At 38.9% G+C, this 25,463-nt stretch overlaps 1 protein-coding gene across 7 annotated transcripts in view; it reads right to left on the bottom strand.

The window, feature by feature from the left end:
• Positions 1 to 25,463, bottom strand: part of rabgap1l (RAB GTPase activating protein 1-like) — a 117,052-nt gene that overhangs the window by 6,656 nt on the left and 84,933 nt on the right. For 3 of the 7 annotated variants that reach the window (XM_026919028.3, XM_026919036.3, XM_026919044.3), the window contains 3 exons: positions 22,982 to 23,023; positions 14,461 to 14,589; positions 4,726 to 4,818 (listed from right to left, as the gene is read on the bottom strand). In XM_026919028.3, coding sequence (XP_026774829.1) covers positions 4,726 to 4,818; positions 14,461 to 14,589; positions 22,982 to 23,023 — 264 coding nt within the window. The other 4 variants (XM_026919053.3, XM_026919059.3, XM_026919073.3 and 1 more) reach the window with 4 other exon arrangements.

Here is a 25,463-nt window from a genome sequence, read left to right as displayed (position 1 = left end):
ACATAGAAACTACCTGATCTACAGTTAAGCGTCAAAGCCACAGAAATACATGTAGACAATTAGAAACTTAAATGAAGGTCAGTAATTGTCAGAAATCACAAAATTGAGCCACTACTGCTCTGGGATGCTGAGTGCTCATTAATAGTTTATTATTAAAATAGAGTGCGGCTTGCATACTCACAGAGAGACAGCTAAACCATGCTAGCTTCTGGGTTTTTTTTTGGCTCTCTGTGCTGCTCTAAAAACTAAAGTGCCAAATTTCAGAAACACCACACTTCAGAAAGTTTGCATTTGTCAACAGCTTTTCTGCAGCTTCAGCATTGAACAGGCTTCATCGTCTACAGGGCTCACAGGCTAGATAGAACAGGGTGAAAAAAGTAAGGCAGAACTGGCTGAACTGGACTTGCAAAGCTAAACACGCACATCAATACTACAAATACATTAATTACTAGATAAATGAATGAATTTCACTGGTATGCATGACGATGCACAAAAGCCAACAGTCAGCAATTCTGAAAAGGAACAAATAGCAAAAAATGTCACTAGACTACTTAAAGTATTTTCCTCCTGGTCTCAAATTCCACTCAATATATCTTGTGTACATATGTCACACACACAGTTAATATTCTTCTGAGAAACCAAACTACACTGAGGAAAACATAAGCATGACATGCTGTCATCCACATTTACTTTTCTACCCTACTTCACTTCCTGATGCCATATTAAACAATAAACAGATTTTTCAATCTGATAGGCAGAATTAAATGAGCATAGCAGCATGCCACATGAAGCACAATATGATACAGCAGTACAAATACAAGCAGTAGCACACGACCAGGCTGAGTTGTAGGAGACAGGACTGAAAGCAGCATGCAGTGTTTACTACTGATCCAGGATCAGAGTCTGGCACTGAGAATATCGCAGGACAAACAGTTGGGATCTGAACCATCTGAAGTTGTTTAGTTGCTTTTTTTGTTTTATAATAATTAAAAATCACTCTTATCCTAAATCTTTTCCATCAATTCATTTTCAGTGAGCGCTTTCTCCAGGGGTGAGCTGGAACAGGAGCTTATACCAGGAACACTGGATATGATGCAGGAATACACACTGGATGGGAGGCCAGTCCATCACAGGGCACCATGCTCACACACATTCACACACTCATTCACACCTAGGGGAAATTTAGAGTCACCAATCCACCTACTGGCATGTTGTTAGGAGATAGGAATAAAACTGGAGAAAACGTGAAATTCTGCACACAAGTCAGGACAGAATGGGGCATACTCGTATGACGAGACAGCAACACTACATGCTGTGCCACCGTGTTACTCTTTTCTGACAAATACATGGTCAACTTTTTAGATATTTTACTGAACCAAAATCATTAAACATTAAAATTTGAAGCCTAAATATATAATTTTGTAAAATAGCTGGGACATCCCATATTTACATATTTATAGTTTAACCTAAAAAGGAACTCTATATTATCATCTGCTAAATTTACAATTTTCCATCACAAACTGTGTAAAGGGAATTAAGGCTGCAGCATTCTGCTACATGATACAGCAGCAGTAAGTCATACAGTGGAATAAACCACATCAGTATTTCTGCATATCATTACATAAAGTCTTGACGAAGAGGTAAAAAGAAAAGTGAGGATCTATGAAAATACATGAATAAGCAATTTGCAAACTCATTATGTCCTGCTATACCAAATAGCTAGCAGGCTAGGTAACTACTAGCACATTAGCACGTCAGCGTCACAGTTCGACATGTGAGTGGGTCAAAATATATTAGCTTTGTGGTTGTTAATTATAACTTAACAAATGCAATTTTGTTCATCACCAACATTAGCCAACTTAGCTTGACTTGCTCAGCACTGAGGCTGTGGGGCTAAAAGTTTCCAAGTACTGCATCATCCTCTGATCTTGGATGTGATATATGCAAAGCCATGGACCTTATTTTGTCCTCATTTAATAATGGAGCTCATATGTAATTCAGGGACTCAGGGGTACTTTAGGAACTTGAGTGATATATGTGTGGAGGCCTGGGAAAACCCTCTAAATGCTACTACTATACATAGTTCCGAAATCTACAGACTTCTGAAAATTACAGGCATTTTAAAGTTACCCTCAATAGCGAAAAAGAAGAACATTGTATTAAAATATTTCATTCTGTGGAGAAGGAGCATCATGGACATTTTGAAAGCAGGTATCCGATTACAAACGGCACTGATTAGCCTTGTATCCTTTCTGATACAACACGTAGCTAAAGAACAACTTGATCAAAATTCACTGTGTCACTAAATCACACTTGGGCTAACACAATTTTAAATATCTTTAGGCAGACTGACTCTTTTTAACCATCATTTTTGTAATAAATACACAACATGATCTTTGTAGGAAGACAGACAGGGAAAGGGTACAAAGTTAATAAAAGCATGTCCATGTCATTGCAAAATTTATGAATTTGTAATGAACAGAAGTCAAATTGTGCTTTGGGCAAAAAAAACTAATTTTGGTCAAAAAACAATTTTCAGTCTTTTTGGCTGTTCATCAGTAGCGACATCTGATTAATTTTCCCAGACCACAACACATATTAAGGAAAAGATTCTGAAAAAGACAGACTTCCATGGCATGTTAATTACATTTATCTTGTAACTCAAGTGTAAAACTAACCATACATACAGTACTGTGCAAAAGGCACATGCAAAGATCCCTTCAAAAATAATGATATTAAACGTCTATATTTAAAAAAATTATATAAAAAACAGTAAAGAGTAATACACTAAACAAAGTTAAGATTTGGTGTGTTAACCCTTTGCTTTTTAAAAATGCATCAGTAGACTCAGGTACACTTTGTGCAGTTTTAGACAGAAATTGGCCGGTAAGTTTTACTGAGCATCCTGGAGAATCTGACAGTTCTTCTGGAGACTCTGTCACATTTGCAGGTCTTATTTTTACAACTAAAACCTGACACACTTCATTATGTTTTTGTTTGAAATGCGGTGTATTATTTAATATGTTGGTTTCTTTACTGACATACAAACATTTTTCTGTAACTTTTTTTTTTTTTTTCAAAAACTAATGCTTGGCCATATAAAATGTTTTTCTATTGACTCAGTAATGCAGAAGTCATAAAAAAAAAAAAAACATCTGTAACAAAATTTGTCTTAAAAACAGGGTGCCTAAGACTTTTGCATTGTACTGTATATTGAGAGGAAAATTATATAAAATGAAGTTTTACTTGGTCACTTTAAGATAAAGCCAGTACTGACTACTGAAACCTAAAGACTCTCTGTACGTGAGAACTGAGTGGCTTTTAGCTGCTCCTCTAAACTGGGTTTCAGCATTTGCATTATCTACATCGGAAGAAGATGCTTTGTGTGACACTGTCCACTCCCTCTAAGTGCTCTCACGTGATGCACACACTGCCGGACGTTCTGCTTATCAGGAAGAGGAAGACTGGTCATCTGATTCCCATTCCCACTCATCCCACACACACACACACACACACACACGCCTCCCTTGCTACTTGGTTAAACCATGAAGATCCCTGTCTCATGGAGAGACACAGAGCTCTTTTCACAGCTAACATAAACAGTAAGCCCACAAAGCGCAGAACAGGAGAGAAGTTACAGCAGACATGCAGGAGAAACAAGCTCTGTTAATAGCCAGAGAGAACCGCTGGGTTTAGGGCTTACCTGCGACCGCTGTAGACTACCAGTGTGACAACACTACACGATCTAACACTAGAAAACACACACCACAGCAGACCTCCTGCAGAAAACAGCACTGCTCCCTCTCCACCCACTCTCACGCAGCATTTGGTAAATGGAGTGAGTGAGCGAAGCTCATTGGTTAAGTGTGTGAGTGTTGCAGGAAGTAAACAGGAAGTCATGGAACGGAAATAACGGAAAGTTTAGCTTGCATCCAAAAGTCTTGCTTAAAAAGCTTTTGAAAATGTGTTAACCTGAGAAAACCCCTAATTCACAGGGAAACATTTCCTACAAAAAGAATTTTATTACATTACTACAGAAGAAAAATAAATAATAAAACACACTTGAACAGAGATACAAGCCAAACAATGGAATACAAAAGGAAGAGCAAAGGAAGGAACAGAAGTAATAAAATACTGCATGTGTATAAAAAATAAGAATGTAATAAAATATATTGCAACACAGAACACTACAAATTGAAAACTGGAAGGAATTGAAAACTGAACGTTGGTTAATCTGTTTAACAATAACTTCATGCTAGTTAATCTGGTTTACAGTTAAACATAATAGTAATAATTAAAAATTCCACACTTAATTCTCCATAATAGCTGCTCTTGGAAACATTTCTATGCTTTGGCTTATAAATAAAAGATGTCAGTACTTCAGTAAAAAATAATGTTCATTTACACAACAAAAACATCTCAGTGTACTTACAACTAAAATGGCTCCTTAAGGAGTAATATGAAAACAACAGTCCTCATAAGCATGCTCACCTTCTCTACATCTTGTTTAAAAAAAAAAAAGCTGATCAAATACAAGATCACAGCTATGAATAAGAGTCTCTCTTTTCCCCTTGTGCTGTGTGTAGCATGCCATGCTCGCCGCGGATCTCTACGCAGTCCTGAACTGGGACAGGACAATGAGATGGAGGTGAAGGCAGGAGATGAGGGTGAGGGTGAAGAAGCAGGGAGAGCAGTAAATACGGTTCAAGTAGCCATTCTGCCTACCTGGTATCTGTCTATAGGGTCCTCCTGCTGCAGCTGGCTCTCTCGGAAAGCTTGGTACTCCTTCTCAAACTTCTTTAGCTTCTTAGTTGGCACCTGAGGAGAGTGGGGAAAGAGTTATATGGAAATACAACGTGAACACTGGATCTGCTATATGGTGTTATTAATAAGGGGAACTACTGACCAGAGTTTCCCTTTAACCTGACCAAACGTAGTTGAAGGTGATGTGGATGACAGAAGCAAGGGGATGCATAAAGTCAGTTTTTGCAGGTCACACAGAAAAAAAACCTGTTAATTAACCCTTTAGCACTGCAAACAACTTGGGAACGATATTGAAAATGACAGGGAAAAAAAGCCTTGCTAATCTGTGTAATCTGTAGAGAAAGTTACATACATCTGGTAAATAAGTAATTTCTATAATGTTATTTCTATAATTTCTATAATTCTTGCAGTGCAGGATGGACATATTTTGCACATAGACAAATTAAACTGTGTGCTAATTTGACTTGGAGGAGTAAGATGCACAAAGTAACACGATCAGCAAGTGATCTGCAAGTTTCACTCCCTTAGACTGGGAGGGTGTGTGTGTGTGTGTGTGTGTGTGTGTGTGTGTGTGTTTAAAAAAACAAAACAAAAACCAAACCAAAACAAAACAAAACAAACAAACAAAAAAAAAACAGACTCAGAGACTTGGATTTGGGCATGTTTTTTTTTTTTTTTTTTTTTTAACCCTTGCTGATAAAGATGGACAGTGAACAGATACATGAAGTCCAGCATGTAAAAGGTGTTAGAAATCCCTCCATTACAAAACAGCCAACACGAGCAACTTAGCGAGAGACTGTCAAGCTTCACTACCTTGACTTCGGCAGGTCAGATGTTTAAATGTTATATTGAGAGGTTGATTCAGGCATAGTTCAGCTGCTTTCCCTGTGTATGACAAATGAAGCACCTGACACCAAATTTGCTTCACGATTTCCATCAAAAATGTATCATCTAGCATAGTTTTAAAGGAGCGCAATACTGGTGTTAAACATTCCGATGTTAAACACACAGATGTTAAACATTCAAAACTGCATAATCTTATGATTCAATGCTGTTTTATGGTACATGCACAGTGTACACACTGTGAGTGTCTCTATCTGCACTCTATGCCTTTACTCACTGCTTGGTATGCCCTACTTTTTTTTTTTTTTTTTTAAACTTAACAGTGCTTGTTTTGTGGAGAAGTTAAGACACTCTGACAATAGCACTTTGTCTCCTCAGTCCTGATTGGTCAGAGCTGTGTGGCATATTAAATAAAACCATGTTTGAATCATTTAGCTTATGAAAAGTCCTGTGTTCATAAAAAGATGGACATTTGATTAAATTCCTTTAAACTGAGCACTAACAATCTGAAGGTTGAGAGCTCAGTTACTTCTGGCTGTTTGTGTGTGGGCATGTTTTTGGACCTTGGTTGGGAACCACATGCCCCCACAAGGACAGGAATATCTGACAGTTTTGACCTTGTAGGGACATATGACTGGCACCCACGAGGAAAACCACAGATCTGATTTAAAAAACTAAAAGATATAAAATGGTTCTTTTTTGGTTACAGTTAGATTTAGACGTAGCATAGCATTAATTGGCTGTGTGTGTGTGCACATTTCTATTTATTATAAGTATCATTTTGGTATATATGATTACGCTACTACATCTAGTATTGGTACTGACAACCTTAAACCCACTGTCATTTTTTTTATTAGCATTCACAGACTAAACATTCCTTGCATTCTTTAGATACTTTTGCGGGATCAGCAACATGACACAAGAAAGTGTGAGCATTCTGAAGAAACTTCAAAATTTTCATCAGAAACTTGAAAATGGAAGACTAGTTCTCACACAGAAAAAAAAAGCCACAACATACTCGCTCTGTTTCCCCCACACTAACCGCATGTAAAACAGATCGTGTGTGTTAGTAACTGCCTGACAGAGTCCACTTAACTCAGCTTAGTTGCAGGGATGAAGCTTTACACCCGGAAACTGCTCAGGCTCTTCTGTTTTCTCAGTGGCTGAGTATGTTGCTATAACAGCAGAGCTGCTGCTGGTTTGTGTGCTGGGGTTACTATGGCATTCAGCAGGGAGGAGCTTTCAAAGCCACACCAAGGGAAATGGAATCTGGAGCAACACAAACTACCTGCATTACCACTGATAAAACCAGCCACACCAATTCCTGTGGTTTATTTAAAATGATTTTGCAACATATGCATCACCATACACAAAGAGATAGATATAATACCTCATGATGCATGATGTGTTTCAGTTTGGTGTCTAATACAGAAACACTGCTTGCCTTGGATTGTGGATATGTTTAGGTACTGTTGGCTCCTTAGTTCAACATCAGGCACTACCCACCCTGATATTTTAATGGACAAGCTTGTCTGGTTTACATTTTACCTGACAGACCATCAGTAACATGTTACTATTAAATGGAGATTAAACACAGTATCTTTGGACATGTTCCCAAGATGTAGAATGCCGAATCATTTTGACTAATCAAATTAAATTCAGCAGAAACACAATCAAGCATTTTTGTCTAATTCAGCAAGACAAAAGCTTCCTAATTCAGCATGTCTAAGATAAACAGAAACTTCCTTCTTCCTAAATTTTGATAAATCAGAAGTACTGAGTCTCAACCTGACAACTCTGAAGAACAATAATGCATCATTCAAGCATTATGGGCATTGGCCAAAACATTACTAATGTGAGATGGGAGAAGAGGCAGGGCCTCAAGAGAGCTTCAATTAATATTGCAATGTTCAAAACACCTACTGTCAAAACTGTCAGTCATTCCACATTTATATGTTGACTGACTCATCTGCTGCTTTTATTATGGAAAAAAGAAGACTGCTCTTAAGTGATTTTCTTTTTATTTTTTTGAGCAATAGCTCTTTCAAGTGTACTCTGATGTATGCAAAATGTGTAAAGGTTGGCAGATCTGTGAGGCTACCCAAAAATGAGGTTTACCTCAAAACTTTCTTCAAAAACAAATGCTAAAGAACCTTGGTGACAAGGATTATCATTTGATTCCAACAAATGTAATATTGTCAAAAAGACAAATAATTGTTTATTTAAAAAAAAAACATGATGTATATGATATCTGTGACCCATTGTATAGCCCAGTAAAAAGCACAGCTAAGCACCTGTTTCATACATCTGCCTCTCTGTTAATGCAAACCACTTATGACACTACTATCACAGCACCATCTTGTCCAAATCCATCTCACCATAAAGTGTGTAGGTTGCCCTTTTACACAAGGGGTTTCGCATACAGTGACCGAGTGCACACACACACTAACAAGTGCTCTTGGGAAGCCATTCACCTGGCCTAGTCTTCCATAGAGACTTTGCTATGGGAGAAAACACTGATGTGGCGTAATCTCCATGGGGCCCATGGTAAAAACACAGCTGTTTTGAAGAGTGACAAACCAGGAGGTAGCTACAGTTGGAGGCTGTGAAACCTGACACACCCATTTGCAAAGAAAGTATCCAAAACCAGCGCTGAAAAAATTCTGTTCAAACCCACTTTAATACTGTGTATCTGTTCAGGGTTGAGTAATAAGATACACTCTTTAGGTCTCTAGAAGTAATGGCATGTCATGAGGGGGAAGTGGTTAGAAAACAAGCGCTAAAGTTGAGAGAAAGAACAGAAAGACTGGAAGGGGAGGGGGAGTTTGGCTGAGAAAGACACTGATAAGATGACGGCCATTATCATTAGATTTAATGCACAGAACACTGAGTTCGGGACATGATGTTTCCTGATGAAATGCCACATTTCATGCCAGTGTACTAAGTACAGAAGCACCATGCCTTCAGCAGGGGACTCGACATGCCACTCTTATGGAGCCATAAACACTGACGGAAACTGACAGGAAAAGTGTAGCGACCTATAAACAAACTTAGGGCTGCTGTCAGCAAATGGTATTATTGCACGTCTGTATACACACAAAACAAAACACACACACACACACTTGTCACAGGTACTTGACTCCCTTCGTGGAAAGAGCACTCCCCCATGGCACTTTCCATTCAAATAGCATTTACAGCAAACCACTGTTTTCCATGACTACTCACAGACATACACAGAGTCACACCTTCATGTCAGGTTGCTTAAAGAAATAAAATGCTTAATCCTTTAAACATGTTAAGGTGCTTTTGAGGGACAAGGGGATTTGAATTTTCATTTGCAATCGCTTTATCCTTATCTGCGTATTCAAAGCATGCAGAACTAGAAGTAGGTCACACTACGTGAAACATCATATTACAGTGCACTAGAAAATGAAAAAACTTTGAACAAAAGATCCAAACTCTAAACCCATTCCCAATAAATACAATATTGTTTATCAATCACATTTTTCTCTCTTTTTCCTCTATGAACAGTGATTCATTTTGCCTGTGTATTACGTGTATTGTAACTTATGTTGCTGCTTCTCTCTCTGCCATAAACTTCATAAAAATGTTAGAAGCAATAAGTATGAATGAGTTTGAAGAGATTGAAGGAAATGAAATACTTATACATTTGTTATATTTCTGAGGGATATGGACACACACACACACACACACACACACACACACACACACACACACACGCAAAATGTCTCCTTTGAGCTTAAGTCTGAAACTTGTCACAATTTCGAAGTCTAACTTAATAAGGAGACCACAAACTGGAACAGGAAGAATGAATTAGCAAAAAACACAGACATTACTTTTTTTCATAAATAACACTGTAAGGCCATTATCACAGCACAAACCTTGATCTCTACTCGCTTGGCTAATGCATGAGAGCATAATCAACTCAGTAATAAATTTGAAAGTTTTTGCATGGCGAAGCGTTTTACTTACCGCTGGTTTGGGTCTGGAGTCTGCCACCAAACTAGCAAAGATGTCCTCGTCACAGATCTGGTTGATAACGTGGGCATCGTAGGCCACTGTGATAGACACTTCCTCCATCATCTTGCTGGCGTGCGTATGAAAGTGACAGTGCGTGAGCCAGGAAAGAAGAGCGCAAGAGTGAGAGAGAGCAAAGGAGGGAGGATGGAGTATCGCTGACAGCTCCTTCAGTGCTGAGCGGCTCACAAGTCCTTCCCCGAGCAGCAGATCCTGCCCCTGAAGGCGGGAGAGAGGACGAAGAATCTCTCTCTCTCTCTCTCTCACACACACCCACCCACACACACACAGGCACACCTCCTTTCAACCTTCCCAGGTAGGCAGTGGTTTTCTGAAGCAGAGTATGAGGATCATGTGTCACTGTGATATCCTCCAACGAGCAGACACAAATGGCCCCTTTTCTTCTCGTCCTCTGTCTGTAAAAATGAGGTGGCCTTCCTAGGTTCGTTTACACAGAGCTCGTTTTATCCCACAGTCCTCAGTAGGTAAGCTCACTCATGGTCAGAGAGGATCAGAAAAGGGGAAAGAGAGGGAAATGAGAGACGGATAGACAGAGGAAGAGGAGGGGGAAGTGCGAGTTATGTCAGACAGACCACAGTGACTCAGTACTTCTGATGCACAGCTCTACTTTATTACATGTACGTGCAGCAGTGAGCTCTCAAAACTTCTGGTGCTTGGTATCTCTTCTGGTGCTTGGTATCTCTTTATCCCTCCTGGGATCTCACAGTCCAGCTGTCCTCTTCCCTGTGAGAAAATCCCACAGTTGGCACAAACAACTCTTTCCTGAAGTTAAAAACATATCCACAATCCCCAATCAGGCTGCGCCAGAGCTGTACTCAATCCTCCAGCGAAACAAGTGTCTTGCTGCCACTCTACCCCAGACCTCTTTGGTATAAAATACGCTGTGAAATTTCCTAAAGTATGGACGGGAATAAGTCAGATGGCTGTTTTTTCCCCCCTCGCCTGAGCATAAAGGTGCCACTGAATTCCTGCACAGCGTAAGCTGATTAGGCGGCAAGTTGATCCTTTCTTAAATGTGCCCGGTTTCCAAAGAGAAATGATCGCCTCTACATGGGGAGATTAACTCCACTCTTACAAGCTCTAATCTCTGTGTGCAGCCCCCCAGAGAGGTTGAGTGTGTACAGAAAATTGCTGATATGAAAATACACTATAAGACTTCCTGTACACACAAACAAGCCTCCTGGTTTTCTCCTATGGTCTCACACAAAATCTTCAAAGAATCTCTCTTACAGTCTCATGTTCTGCCACCAACACCCAAATACTTTTAGCTAAACCGGAAGCTAAAGCAGTTGAAGCATCCCTAATAAAACGTCACAAGCATTACTACAAACCAGTGTATAACCAGGGTATAAAAATGCACCACAGGATGAGGACAAATGTCTGAAAATAAGCAAAGTGGCACCTCACAGCTCCTCCTCATGCGTCTCTCTGCTCTTCACATCCACTCTCACTTTAAGTCAGGCACCACAAACAGGCTGCACCTTCTGTGAAGCTGTTTAAAGTGATGACAGATGGTTGAGATATGATGCTGTCTTATACACATATATATGATATGGCACACGCCCAATAATTCCAGTGACAAGGTTGAGAATGGTTCACAATCCTGAACTTCTGCCTTACTTCATGATCCAAAGATGTGTCAAAGAGAAGAGACGTTGTGTTTGTATTTGCCGTGTCCTCAAATTCCCTAGAGATAAGCACCGAGTCAAAGGCTGTACGACTTTTTGTCCTGACGACTGCCAGCCGCACAGATCACAAGCACACACTCCTGAGCTGATTTGGTTAGTGTGCACAGGTGTGGCTTGAAAAAGTCAAGGTCCACACCTAAGAGAATAACACGCCGTGCAACACAAGGTGTGGTTGAACATGAGGAGATACAAGTGGCTTAAAGTATAATGAATGGAAAAATGACTATTCCGCTGTGGAAAAGAATTGCGAATGAACCTCATGTGCTGACTCATTTTGAGCAAGCAGATCGATGCACCTGTTTACATCCCTGTGCTCAGGTGCTCTTATTTCCTTATGCTTGATTTCACCTTCCCATGGTCCTAAAGCCTGCCAGGTTATTTCACAACCAGGAATCATTATGAGGCTTAGTGTTGAACAGACCCAGAGCCAAAAACGCACAAAATCTACATGTTTCGCGTAATATAAGGCATGCTCTGGCAGCGTTCATTTTACAAGGGCTGCTGGGGTTATTTCATCTTTTACAGGTGCTACTATTCTTCCTCAACATAAAAAAAAATACAGCAGGAAATACCCAATTTTTGTTTTTTCTAATTCAAAAGTGGTTTCATCTCTGCAATTTTAAAGAGCTTCACCTTGCCTTGTGTTGGAACATGTTTCCCATATGATAGTCAACTTTGTGCATGTAACCAGAAAATCTGTAAACCCCTCTGGAAACTGTATAGAGATGGATGCTTTGGAAGATTCTCTAAAACGTATTTGCTATGAAAAGTACCACTGCATATCTTGTACTGTGTTCAGAGGGAGCCTATTATCAGAAAAATCAAAAGAGCACAATTCCACAAGCTGAAGGAATTAGCTATGGCATATGCAAATCTAAAGCACTGCTTTATTCCAGTAACAATATACTATATAGCTACAGCTCATAGCCTCACTTTGTACTGACATATGGCATAGGATCAATCAATTATCAATCAAATAACTGGATCAAATCACCATTTGTGGCACAAACACCTTAATTTGTAGAAAAATAAAGGTCTGTCTTGTACTAATTAATAGTGACCTGGATGCAATAGTTTTATAATGGAGGAAACAAATATTGTGTTATAGACACCCCAGAGAAACTACTCCAGTCTTATAGGAGATATTGTACAGACACTTCTTTTACCACCACTGTGAAACATAAAATCCAAACAAATAAAGCCCCTCCATTCAGTGTTTTTAAATCCACACTTTCCAAACACATACAGACGCACTAGGCTAAAAGGCCTGAATGCTAGTGCAAGAGCATGAGACTTCTGAATTTCCAGGCCATATGCTTAACAGCCCACCTTGTCCTGATTTGTCAGATAATTGGAGATCACAGTTTCTCCACTGAGAAGATATTTCATTACAAAATGTGTCCAGAATTAAACATTTCCAAACCTACATTTAAGTTATGCTACATCTCTGCTTAGAAAGTCCATTTAAAATTACAGTTCTACTGATACAAACAGAGTTGAGCAACTCCACAGGAAATCCTGCAGATAGTGACACTGACAGTGGGGGTGTGAGTATGTGAAAATAAAGTAACAACGATATAGAAGCATGAGAAAATGAATGGGACTAAAACACATACAGAACGGGAAAGAGGCAGAAAGGAATGATTGATAAGAAACAATTAAGGCAGTATTATTGCCATCACTTAAATGAAACAGCATTAAAGACCCATTTACTGTATACATGCATCAGAACCAGCCTCAAACACCATCTGAGCAGAGCGAGGCAGTGTGGAAAAGTCACTCTCCATAATTGAAAGCATCTGAACTGCTTTGTCCACCTCTACTATGACTGGGTGGTAGAGATGTGTGAATGAATGGGGAGTGGAAACTGATCAGAGCCCTGACATTAAGTCTCACAGAAAGTGTTATCTGTAGCAAAACTATAAATGCATTTCTCACAGCAAGGTGGAAGTGTTGTTCCTTTTACATCAAGCAGCTTCTAAAGAGTGAAACTATTTTATTGACAGAGTAGCAGATACAAATGCAACATTGTTTTGTTTTTTGAACACATTCTTTATTTTATAATAAATAATCATAAATAAGTGAAATAATAATGATAAATAAATCATAAAAAAATGTAACAAAGTAAAGTAAATGAATATATTTATTAATTGATGATTGGCTAAATTAGTGCAGAAAATAAAGGTTAACTAGATTTTAAACAGATTTTAAACATTAGTCTAGTTAGAGTATTAGCTCAATAGCTTTGCACGCAGTCTTTAAATTCGGGGTGGGACAGGTCAACAGGGTCAGAGCTCAGACCTCACCCAAATATTACATGACACTGTAAATACTACACAGACATGTCTTTTCTAATGTGAGGAGCATACTGTAACCTTAACAGAGCATGATTTGTACCCAGTCACACTGGCCACCTAGCTCAGATTCTCTCTCAACACTTAACTATAGTGAAGAGAAACGTGCATTCTTTAATACTGCTAATTTAACATCATATTAGACATCATATCAGAGCTCCTTATACACACTCACTCTTAAAATCAATCATTCATCCAGCCTATTTAATGGTGGGGGAAGATATCAATCTATATTGAATCATAGGCTAATGGCTGTAAGATCTAACTCCATCAAAATTATTTTGCCACAATAACAAAGCTCTCATCTTACAGTACCTCATAAAGATCATGTTGAATAGCAAGTTAACCAGTAGTGAAAAACTCTACTGTCCTCATTTCTAGTATTTTTCTACCTTGACACTTCTTCAGTATCAGTATTCCATGCATTCCAAGACTACACATTTTCTTACTTTCATCCAGTTCACTGCCCTGAGCATCTATAATCCCTACAAACAACTGTAGTTATGGCAGCCATTCAGGACTCCACTAATTTCCCCTCACAGCTGAAATACTGTGCATACTGATCATGAACATTTTGATGAATGCGAAGTATGAAGTCTAATGGCACATGAGCAAGTGGCTGTGAAAGAAAACATTACAACCCAAAATGATGAACTTTATAGTCCCATGGTTTTCACATGAGGGTTTAAATGAGTGTCCCTGAGTGTACAGCAGTAATAACATGTGAGAGAGATTTGGGAAACAGGTCCTACCTTGATGTTGCAGGCCTGCTCCATGAGTCTGCGAGCATTTTCAGCTGCTCTGTAGCGTTTGGGGAGCTGAACCCGGAAAAACTTAAGAGCGCCCTCAAAGTCAGCCTGAAGCAGGTCCTCCTTGGAGGTCTGTATTCAGAGAGAGAAAGAGAGAGACAGGGGAACCTGATAAATATTTCAGTAAGACAGTCATTTAAAGACATAAAGCAACATCAATTATAGTTTAGGCTGCCATTCTGCACAACAGCCAAAGCGACTAGAGATGAGGTGAAAAGAAAAGAAAGAGGGATTTACCTGTACACTAACATATCAATTTGGTCAGAATTAAAATTGTATAGCCAAAAAACCAACATGGACCCAATGTCCTGTAACTGAGTTTGGCAAAACGTGTATAGTACATGAGTATTCAAGCATCAAAAAAACATTTTTAACATTTTTAACACTTTTTAACACTGAGCGTCTATGAATGTATACATCAGTCACAAAGCCACAGAAACCTTTAGTTCATTTTCAGTAAGCAATTTATCCTGGTCAGGGTGACAGTGGATCAGGAGAAGGCACCTGATACAAAAAGAGTTAAAGTGTTTTTGCCAGATTACAAGACTACACCCAGCACTGATTCAAGAAAGCGTCAACATCAGTATGACAAATTCACTCCAAATGGATTGGTTCCTTGAACCGCGCCCATCTCCTTATAGTCATTACTTACATCTATATCTGAATATCTGACTAGCAGAGCCATGTGTGTTGCACTAATGTTTAGCAGCATGAGCTGGACGTCCTTGCTCTATCCACAACATTCCTTGTGTGAGATACGTGTTAAAAATATGTAAATCCAGAAAACTAAATATTGTCTTAACCCTTTCTACTATTTCAATTCAGATGCATACAAATATTCATATTAATACCAAAAAGTGAGTGTCCATTCTTAGTTATTTGGGGAAATATTTATCTAGTTATCTATCTAGGATAATGGACATTTGATTTATTTGAAATCACATATTAAGCTACTGCGTGAAGTGTATGCACCACCAAGGCTTTCATGGTTATTACAGAAGGTCCGTACAGTAGCATGCTCATGTACTGCACTCGTACTGTATTGTAGTGCACTGTAGCTCAGGATTTAAACTTTGACATCACACCTCAGTAACCTTACTTCTAACCCATGACCCTGCCTTTGGTTATTACTCAGTAGAGATGCACTCTGAATCCCTACATACAATGCCAAATCATTTTGGATCTCTTAATACACTTTGCTTTTTTGAGCACTATTATTTTCTATTTATTATCATTGCTTATGCTAACAAAAAATTACACCTCTGTTTCCCCACATTATCTTGAAATACAGAGGCTGTGTGAAAAATATTGTGGATTGCCAAAGAGAACACAGAGTCAGAAAAAGTCTGAGTCACGTGCTAGCTGTCCCTCACCGCCAGCAGTCGGGGAACAAAGAGCCGGTGGCCCATGCCCAGCAGGGTCATCACCCGCTCTGTGTAATCCGGCCCCAGAGCTGCCCGTTCCTCCCCTGCTGATGCCCCCTCCTCCAGTGTCCGCAACGCTGGGGGCATGGGCAGCTCCCTGTCCAGGCTTGAGAGGGTCCGGCTCTCCGGTGCATCCCCCGAGTCCCCGGCACAGTCCTCCTTGGGAGGCTGCGGGGCTGACTTGACGTCAGCCACGATGAAGTCCGGAGGTGGTGTGTAATTCTTCTCAGAAATGAGTGCACTTAAAGAGTTTAGATGTGCAATAATGTTTAGCAAACAGCTGAGAGTCACATAATTATGATCAGAATTGGTTTGGTTGTTTCCATATTCTTAAAAAAAACAAGTGTATTGGGTTGTACATGTAATGCACATCTGGTTCATGCTAGGCTTAAACTAATGTCTGCTTCAGGCTTCACTTGTCAGTTCCAGATCACAACTTAAGATCATAAGATCTACATCATGGCTAACCTCATATGACTCTTATAGTCTTGTTTAACATAACAAGAACATTAAGCTTCAGCTTGAGGAGTTGCTTTCTTGCATGCTCAGTAATGGTCACCACCTTCGCAGTGTTCAAATCAGCAATCTGTTGCCTGGCAACAGACAGAGGGACAGGCTTGGGGATGCAATGAGACAGATGACAGGCAACACATCTTCCCTGCTTTCCTCCTCCTTCTCAGAACTAGACAGCTCTCAACCAACCCCATGCCATCCATAAAAAAGGAACATTAGGAAGATGAAAGATGAGAGAAAAAATATCAGAGACACAAGTCCACAGCAGGTGTTTTCACTTTCCTAAAGTGCACGGATGTAAACAGAAGAGGTTTGGAAAAGCTCCGAAAAAAAAAGAGTAGAGCTAATAGATGTCGTTTAGAAGCCTAGCAGAAACGACACGGCTCAGTGAAGACCTCATCTTGCTTTCACGGCTCATCAGTGAATCACGCTAGCTGAGGGAGATAAAAACACTGGGCATGTCGATAATCCCAGGTCACATGCAGAAGGATCCAATCGTCAGGACCACACCGCTCTATCGTGTCTCATTTCATCAGTTAGAAATCAGAAAGTTCCATTCAAAGAGAGGTGACAGGATGATGCAGGCCTTGTCCAGAGCATGTGGATGTCCCTGAGGCTGGCTGCTCTGCTCCTGAGCTCTTCTGAGCCAGTGAGATCGAGGCCTGACTCAGACTAGCTGCAACGCCCGACAGAGCAGACGAATCGAGGAGACGTTGTGCCAGATAGAGAGAGGACAAAAATGCTGTCGGTGCTAGAAGAGGCAGCAGGCTGGTGGAGAGGGAGGAGGAGGAGGAAGAAGAAACGAGTAGAGGAGGGGCATCAGGAAGACTCTGCAAGCAGGCTGGGTCGATGTGCACACCGTGGACATGGCTGAGAAATGTACAAGGGCTAAAGCTAAATGCTAATAGTTGCTGTTTGCTCAGGTTGGGCACACAGGCAGAAGTGGGCATGTGGAGAAACAGAACGAGAGAGGGAAGAAGGGAGGGGTGTTTGGGAGCCTCCAGGGAAAATGCCGTAATAACCAGCCAATCAGAATGAAGCAGTGCAACCCCTCTACACCTCCCCACCCTTCTCTCTCTCTCTCTCTCTCTCTCTCACATCCTTGCTTGTAGACTATCATTCATGCACTCAGTACATCTAAATTTTTTCAAATTACCAAGAAGGCAAATTAACTATTTGTTTATTAAATGATTTGTGTACATGTACACATACATACACACACACACATTATATATATATATATATATATATATATATATATATATATATATATATATATATATATATATATATATATATATATAAATATATATATAAATAAAATGAAACTCCTAAATAGCAAGGCGGTGCAAAATGATTTGATGAATTGCAAAAAACATCCAGCAGCGAGAAAAACATTCATCATTTGTAATTAATTAACATAACAAGCACACAGCAATTTTCTAATGAGCCTTTTTGTGTAAATCTATCCATCATAGCAACGCCTGATATCAGTCAAACCATACGGGCGTAATCACTATCCCTTAAGGCATGTTGAGAAAATGATTTCTACTTACAGATTATGTCCACGAATATTATTCACAACGGCTCTTTATAGCCTTAATCTTAAAGGACTCTATTAGCAGTGCACAATTAATTGTATTTCAGTCACGATTGTGAATTTGGTGAATTTTATTTATGTGATATTAATGAGCTTCTCTAATATCGGTTAATTGGCTGAACGTTCCATTATGCGATTTATTGACTACTGAGAGTTACATACTGTAGACATACAGTACTGTGCAAAAGTCTTAGGCACCCTATTTTTTTTTAGTACAAACTTGTGTAAACCTGTTATAGATTTTCATTTTATGACTTCTACATTATTGATTCAGTACAAAAACATCTTAGAATTCCAAACATTAGTTTTCCAGCACAAAGTGAAATGTTACAGAAAAATATTTGTATGTCAGTAAAGAAAGCAGCACATTACGTAAGAGACACTTTTCAGACAAAAAACATAATAAAGGCTGCTGGGGTTGCTGCAGAAATAAGAAGCAAGTCTTCAGAAGGCTGCTTCTGCAAGATGCTCAGTAAAACTTACAGCTCATTTCCTTATAAAACTGCACAAACTGTACCTGAGACTACTTTTTTTTTTTTTTTTTAAGCGAAGGATCGTCACGCCAAATATTGACTTTGTTTCATTTATTACTGTTTACTGCTCTTTATAGTATTTTTTAGAAAAATACATTCATTATTTTTAAAGGCATCTTTGCTCTATAGCATTTCTTTGCATGTGCCTAAGACTTTTGCACAGCACTGTATACACTGTATTTATTTTGAGACTAATATATACGTACACATATACAGTATATTCACACACACATACATACACACAGACGGAATATAAGCTTTTAGACTTTTGTACCACAGTGCTGTTGAATTGTCCGTTTTTTGATTGCTCGGAAGGTGTTGATTAATTTTCTATATCAGCTCTGATAATAATGCTGGTTGCAAGACGAATCACAGCTTTATATTAATGCACTTATTCTAATACGTTATAGTATTAGAAGGAGTAACAACTTACACAGGGACTTGTATGCCAGGTGCTCCATACAATCTAATATATAAACCTGTACAGCTGTCAATATGGTGAATTTTTTTATGAGATGTATATTTAACATTTATGGAAGGAGCAGCGTCAGCACTTTGTAACAGTCAGAGGTAATGCTATCACAGTTCACGGTTTCTCATAACTACACAACAGGACAAATCAGTTTTTTTATGGTTTTATTAACTTCAAGAGAGAGAAAAAAAAAAACAAAGGCTGGTGAGGGAACGACTGTTTATAATTGCTTTAAATGCAAGTGATAACAGGAACTAACTTATTTCAAGGGCGTTCCACAACATTAAATGTAACTATAAACAGATAAAAGTATGACATGTTCTTTAATATATAAATAAATTGTAATCCCTGGCAAATTGCTAAGGTATACGAGGATAATTCAGGGCTTGTTGTTAGAAGAAACTGGATTTTACTTTGATACTGATAATGCAGTGTTTTTACAGAAGGAAGGTTTCATGTAGCATTAAATGCAAATGTTTACCGAATGAAAGCATGAATACAAGCAACTCCGTTTTGTAATTTCAGTTGGTAAACATAAAGTGGTCTAATCACCTAAGCAGATTAGACCAAAAGGAAATACATGCTCACAGGCTGTCTATTTTCAATTAAGACAAAACAAGTCAATTAAGACATATGGCTTTCATTTAGTTTCCATTTTTAAGTAATTCCAGGCTAATTTGTAATCGTTTTATTACTAACCTTGCACTAATAGGAAATATGTATCCATAACAGATTACAAACAAATGCTCATCAGAAATATGAGTTCATAGCCGATAACTATGTTCACCTCATTATACTTCCTCCCAGTGTACGCACATAATATAACCTTATAGAATTGAGCCACTATATTGAATCTAAAGTATATAAGCTAAACTCTATTGCCTGCTACCTGATAATAGTCCTAATCTGCTATCATTACAGAAGCCTCAGGTGTAATGGCCTTACTGGGATTTAACCCAAAATATTAGTAGCTTGATAGCTCTGCTATAGCTTTGCACAGGATTAATGTCTGTGTGACAATAAAAACCTACAACATACTGGCATAACAGTTCCATACAGGACACTTCAGCTGGCTCCACTTCGTAAGGATGCTTCTTAGAAAACAACATTAAGTGAGGTGCAGGACGTGACTTAAATACCTGTGCTCATTAACAAATCGTGACACAGGTGCAGACGGTCATGTGACGTGATCCAGTGAGGTGCAGTGGCTGGTGGGAAACGTAGTCAAAAAATGCCAATTTTGGCATACCCATGACAGTATCATTGTTAGAGGTATCATTGTCAAAGGAAAGTCAGTAAATTTCTTTACATTATGATATTTTCAATTAAAACTGGTTGGTCTGAATTGTGGGATTGAATTGTGGGTTTGTGTCAACAGACTTGCATAAAAATATTTTGTGAAAGCATCAAAATAGAATAAATCCCACCCCCAGTACAGGATGACATCACAGCATTTCACACACATTTAAGACCAAATGCAGAATTTCTGTAAATTATGCTAGAAATAAAACAAAAATGAGAGACAATACAGTTTAAGATCATGTTTTTGTTATGAAATTCACTGGTTTTTGCAGAAAATTGCAAAAAACTGCAAAAATAATTCCATGGACCTCCTCTGATTTATTTTATGAATATACTGAAATTCATAAAAAAAAAATTACAATAATATTCTGGCTATTAATTGAAGCCAAAGTGCTTCAATTATGACTGAACACCTGAAAAATGACTGAAATGACTGAAAAATCTGAAGGGTGCAGTATAATTTCCAACAGCAGAGGGAAACAGAGACTACTCTTTCAAAACCTGTGTATCTCAGAATTAAAGTCCTCATGCAGCACGCAGTAACTAATCCTATGGTCCAGTGCAAAAGTTTGCACACCCTTAGAACAAAATGAAGACTGTATTCCCACCCTGTGCCTTTATAACTGTCTCCACACACACACACAGAAACAGACACACACACAAGTGACTTGTACTGAGATTAATGTCTTGTTACTGGATACACTAAATTCTAGAAAAAATCCCAGGATATCAACAGTTTCTGAAATACTCAAACCAGTCCATCTGACACCAACAACCATGTCACAGTTAAAGTCACAGAGATTTTTTCTTCATTTTCATGTTTGATGTGAACATTAATGGAAGCTCTTGATTGAAACTTCTTGACTGATCTTAACATGTACAAAATAAAAGGAAGAGACATTTCTCTTATGTGCATTTTATTCCTCAGCCAAGGAGGCATGACATTCTGTTTCTTTCATTTTTAATTTAGTCCCCCCCATTAGCTAACTCTCCTCTATCACACAGCAAGCATGTGCTTCCTCCGAGACATGTGAAGCCAACCGCCGGATCTTTTTGAGCCGCTGTGCTATTCATGCTGCGCCAGAGGGCAGAGTAACACACTATCCACCCTCTTTCGCATACATTAGCTCACAGATGCCCGTGATTGGCTAGTGTTGCTGTGATTGACAGGGGAGCGAGAGAGCATGCCATCCCTCCGACCCAGACAGCCAATTTTGCTCTCTTGATTCCTGTCCCTTTCTGTTGCACCACTCAGGAGCCTATGACATTTACATTTTTTTTTTTTTTTTTGAGAGCAAAGCACTGATAGTGGTCTAGAAATTACATTTCTGTTGGTGGTCATTGTCATTCTGGATGATCCACCAGCTTTTTGCATAATCAACTATGCTTTTTTGTGCACATTTTAGTGTTTTTTTTTTTTCTGCTCCAGGACACCTGATCTTCATTCATCACCACACACAACACAATATAACCTTGTTCCCTCCAGTTTTGTGTAAGTAGAGTATATAGTACCCTTAAATACAGGATACTATTGTGTTTACTGGATATTACTGTGTTTAGTGTTTACTGGTATATCACATTAAAATACAGTATGCATGCAGTGAATAAGCTTCTTTGATGATCTCTGCAGGTAAGAATAAACTTAGAGAAGTAGTCTGCAATATTTGAAGCACATTAGTAGAACTACTTCTTTAATTGCATCATGACAGTGAGCTTGTGGAGCCCATTTCTGGTCAGGAAAAATGCAAACAAATGCCGGAATCAAAAACATTTTTTGCATATGTTTGAAACAATATGATTACTACAGGTCGAGAAACATTTTTGAACATTACAAACTACACCTTAAGACCTTACATCTGATTAATACATAAGTGTGAATAAATTAGCAAGGCTGTATTAGACTGCTTTCACACTAGTTTTTCAACTGCGGGTGTATATTTTCCATGTAATCCTACATGCAGCGGATGCAACTTCTCAGAAAAGTGGTGAGTGACGTCAAGCACTTTTTAATGAGGAGCTTAATGATAAACCTCTGATAATTCAATGTCAGTAATTTAATGTTGCAAAGTAACTAGAGATAATTTTGTTAGTTTTGGGCGTTCATTGGTATTCAACGTCACAGACTGGTCAGTCCCAATCTGACTACGGCGGCACACTTCACACAAGCACCACTCTTAATTTTCTGTCTCTCAGCAGGAAGCTCAGGCAAACTGCCTCCTCTTTGCCACAGTTTGACTATATGCTGACAAACAAATTGAATTCTTCTTTGTCGTCTTCTTTTTAATAATAATAATAATAATAATAATAATAATAATACCAGCTAGTTAACCTGAACTAGCTAAGACTCAGTGGTAGAGTTGTTATAAGTACCGTGTGTCCCTTTTTTTAATCGGCACAAAAAGCATGTCAGGCAGGGCTTTTTCTGCAGGGAAAAAAATGCCTATTGTGAAAGCAGCCTGACCTTATACAGCTGATGAATATGAGTGTGTGAATACATTAGAAAGGCTGCATTAGTGAAGAAAATAAAATATCAGTTGTATCAGGTCTTATTCTGACAGCAAAATATCACCACTTTTCGCCTATAGAGTGTTTTAATAGGAATTTAATAGTATTTCCTTACCTTCAATAGAGCCAGTGCCACATTGAAAATGATGTTCAGGCCCTGTAGAGAGATTCACAAAGAGGTTTGAGGAGCACAAAGCATGCTGTAAGAGCACAGACATGAACAATTATTTCAGCATTCGTCTTCTTTAAAATACGGATTTTTTATTTACACTACAGAACAATATGTGCTACAATAAGAAGGCTATGAATGATCACTTATGAGTGAATTTATTTTTTATTCTTCTGTTATGTGGCTGTTTATTCGCACTTAGTGGAAATAAGCAGAGCAACTTAATAAAACAGATGAACAAGAGCTAATTGTATGTGCTGAGGTCAGAAGCTTGGATGAGATATATTGGGAAGCGAGGACTTGCTAAATAAAACTGTGCTGACTTCCAGCTGAATTTCTCAACACAATATGCAAATGAAGGTTACTATGTAGAGGGAATTTGCATGCCCAGAAATAGCTCAGCAATACAATGAGTGAGAGAGTGACTGCTGGGAAGAAGAAGAGAAGCAAATATCAGATGAAGCCTGACTGACGGACAGGTGGATGTGTGCATGCAGAGTGAAGGATGGACAGAAGCTGAACTGTGGGCGGTGTGTGTGTGTGTGTGTGTTTGTGTGTGTGTGTGAGTGTGTGTGTGTGTGAGAGAGAGAGAGAGAGAGAGAGAGAGAGAGAGAGAGCAGGTGCTATCACAGTAGCAAGGGGAGATGCAGTGCTGAACTAAGCTCCGCATGGGAACATCCATCTCAAACATCGTTCAGACAACCCGTTCACATGGCAACACGGAGCTAAAAATATCCCCCTTAGTCTATTAATAACTTGGATGAGTGACTCGGACAAACCTGACCCTAGATGGCGCCAGGAGGCTGGATAGGAATGGTGGGGAAATAATGGTGTATGTTTGTGTCCTGCAGGGAATGAGGCAGCTCTGTGTTTTCCCCCATACACCTGTGTATCACACTGCACAACAAAGCAGAGACTGACTTCAAAGCTACTACACCTCATGATAAAACATGAGTTTAGGCTCATGGCTGTTTCGTCATCCCTCCTTCCTGAAGGTGGACTGTCTTAAAGGTGCTATATGTGTACATGTTTAAAAGTGTCTCGTATAATCTTCAAACCATTTAGCAACTCTGTAAATCACAATCTTGCCATGCAGGGTATTTGGGTAGTTTCTTCAACTCAGACTTCTATTTACAGCTCAGAGATTAGCTCTGCCCTTGGAAGAGACAACACAATACACATCAATATGTAGTATATGATACGACACAAAAATGATACAGCTAAATAAGTTACACTTCAATACACTTCAATTCACTATTGATTTGATATGATTTGGTTCAGCACGGATACGATTTGATTCAAGCTTGATCCAGTGTGATTCAGTTCAGTTAAAATCAAATTATACGGCAGAGGAAAGTCTTCAGGACAGAAGACGTTTCGTGTTTCTTGGTAACATGACAAGCTGCATGTTTTTATCTTATTAACTTCAAGTGAGGGAAAGAAACAACTGTTAATACCTCCTATGAAGTAAAGGGATAACAGGAACTAACTTGTTTCATGGACTTTCCACTATATTAAAAGTAATGATAAACTGATAAAAAGGTCATTCTTTAATCCCACCACCCTATCTACAGGCAACAAGAACTGTAAAACAGTCCTAGGGGTTGCCTTTTTATAGAATGAGCCAAGAACAAGAATCTGAGGCTATCATGGGCTTAGACTCACCAAAAGTGGACAGCTGAGGACTGGAAAAAGACCAGGTGATTTTTTTTTTCTAATCTTCAACTGCCATAATAGCCTCAGACTCCTGTTCTTGGCTGACAGGAGTGGAACTCAAAGTAATCTTCTGCTGTTGTAGCCCATTCACCTCAAGGTTGATGTTTTGTGCATGCTGGCATGCTTTTCTGCTCACCATGGTTGTAAAGAGTAATTATTTGAGTTACTATATCCTTCCTGACAGCTCGAATCTGGCTATTTTCCTCTGACCTCTCTTATCAACAAGGCATTTCCACCCACAGAACCATCACTCACTCAATGTTTTTTGTTTTTTTGCACCATTCTATGTAAACTATAGAGACTGTTTTGTGTGAAAATCCCAGGAGATCAGCAGTTTATGAAATACTCAAACCAGCCCATCTGGTACCTGGTGATTCTGATGTTTGATGTGAACATTAACTGAAGCTCTTGACCGGTATCTGCATGATTTTTTGCATTGTGCTGCTGCTACATGATTAGTTAACTGCATGAATGATGAGGTGCACCGGTGTTCCTAATAAAATGGATGGTGAGTGTGTATACCTTCGTGACTCTCTGAATCGGCTCATTGTGTCTTTTTATTCTGTGTTATTAAAAAGGTGGTCTAATAGAAACACCACTACGTTCTACCATTCCAAACATTTTGCAAGAACAGCTGCAATTCCTCTAGCTTATTAGTCATCAGGAACTCTTCATCCTTTGAGAGAATTAATAAACAAAGCCAGACTCTAAG

This window comes from Pangasianodon hypophthalmus, chromosome 11 (assembly GCF_027358585.1).
Source record: "Pangasianodon hypophthalmus isolate fPanHyp1 chromosome 11, fPanHyp1.pri, whole genome shotgun sequence".
Lineage (NCBI taxonomy): Eukaryota > Metazoa > Chordata > Actinopteri > Siluriformes > Pangasiidae > Pangasianodon > Pangasianodon hypophthalmus.
Note: the sequence above shows the minus strand (reverse complement) of the source record. Positions and strands in the feature narration are given on the sequence as shown.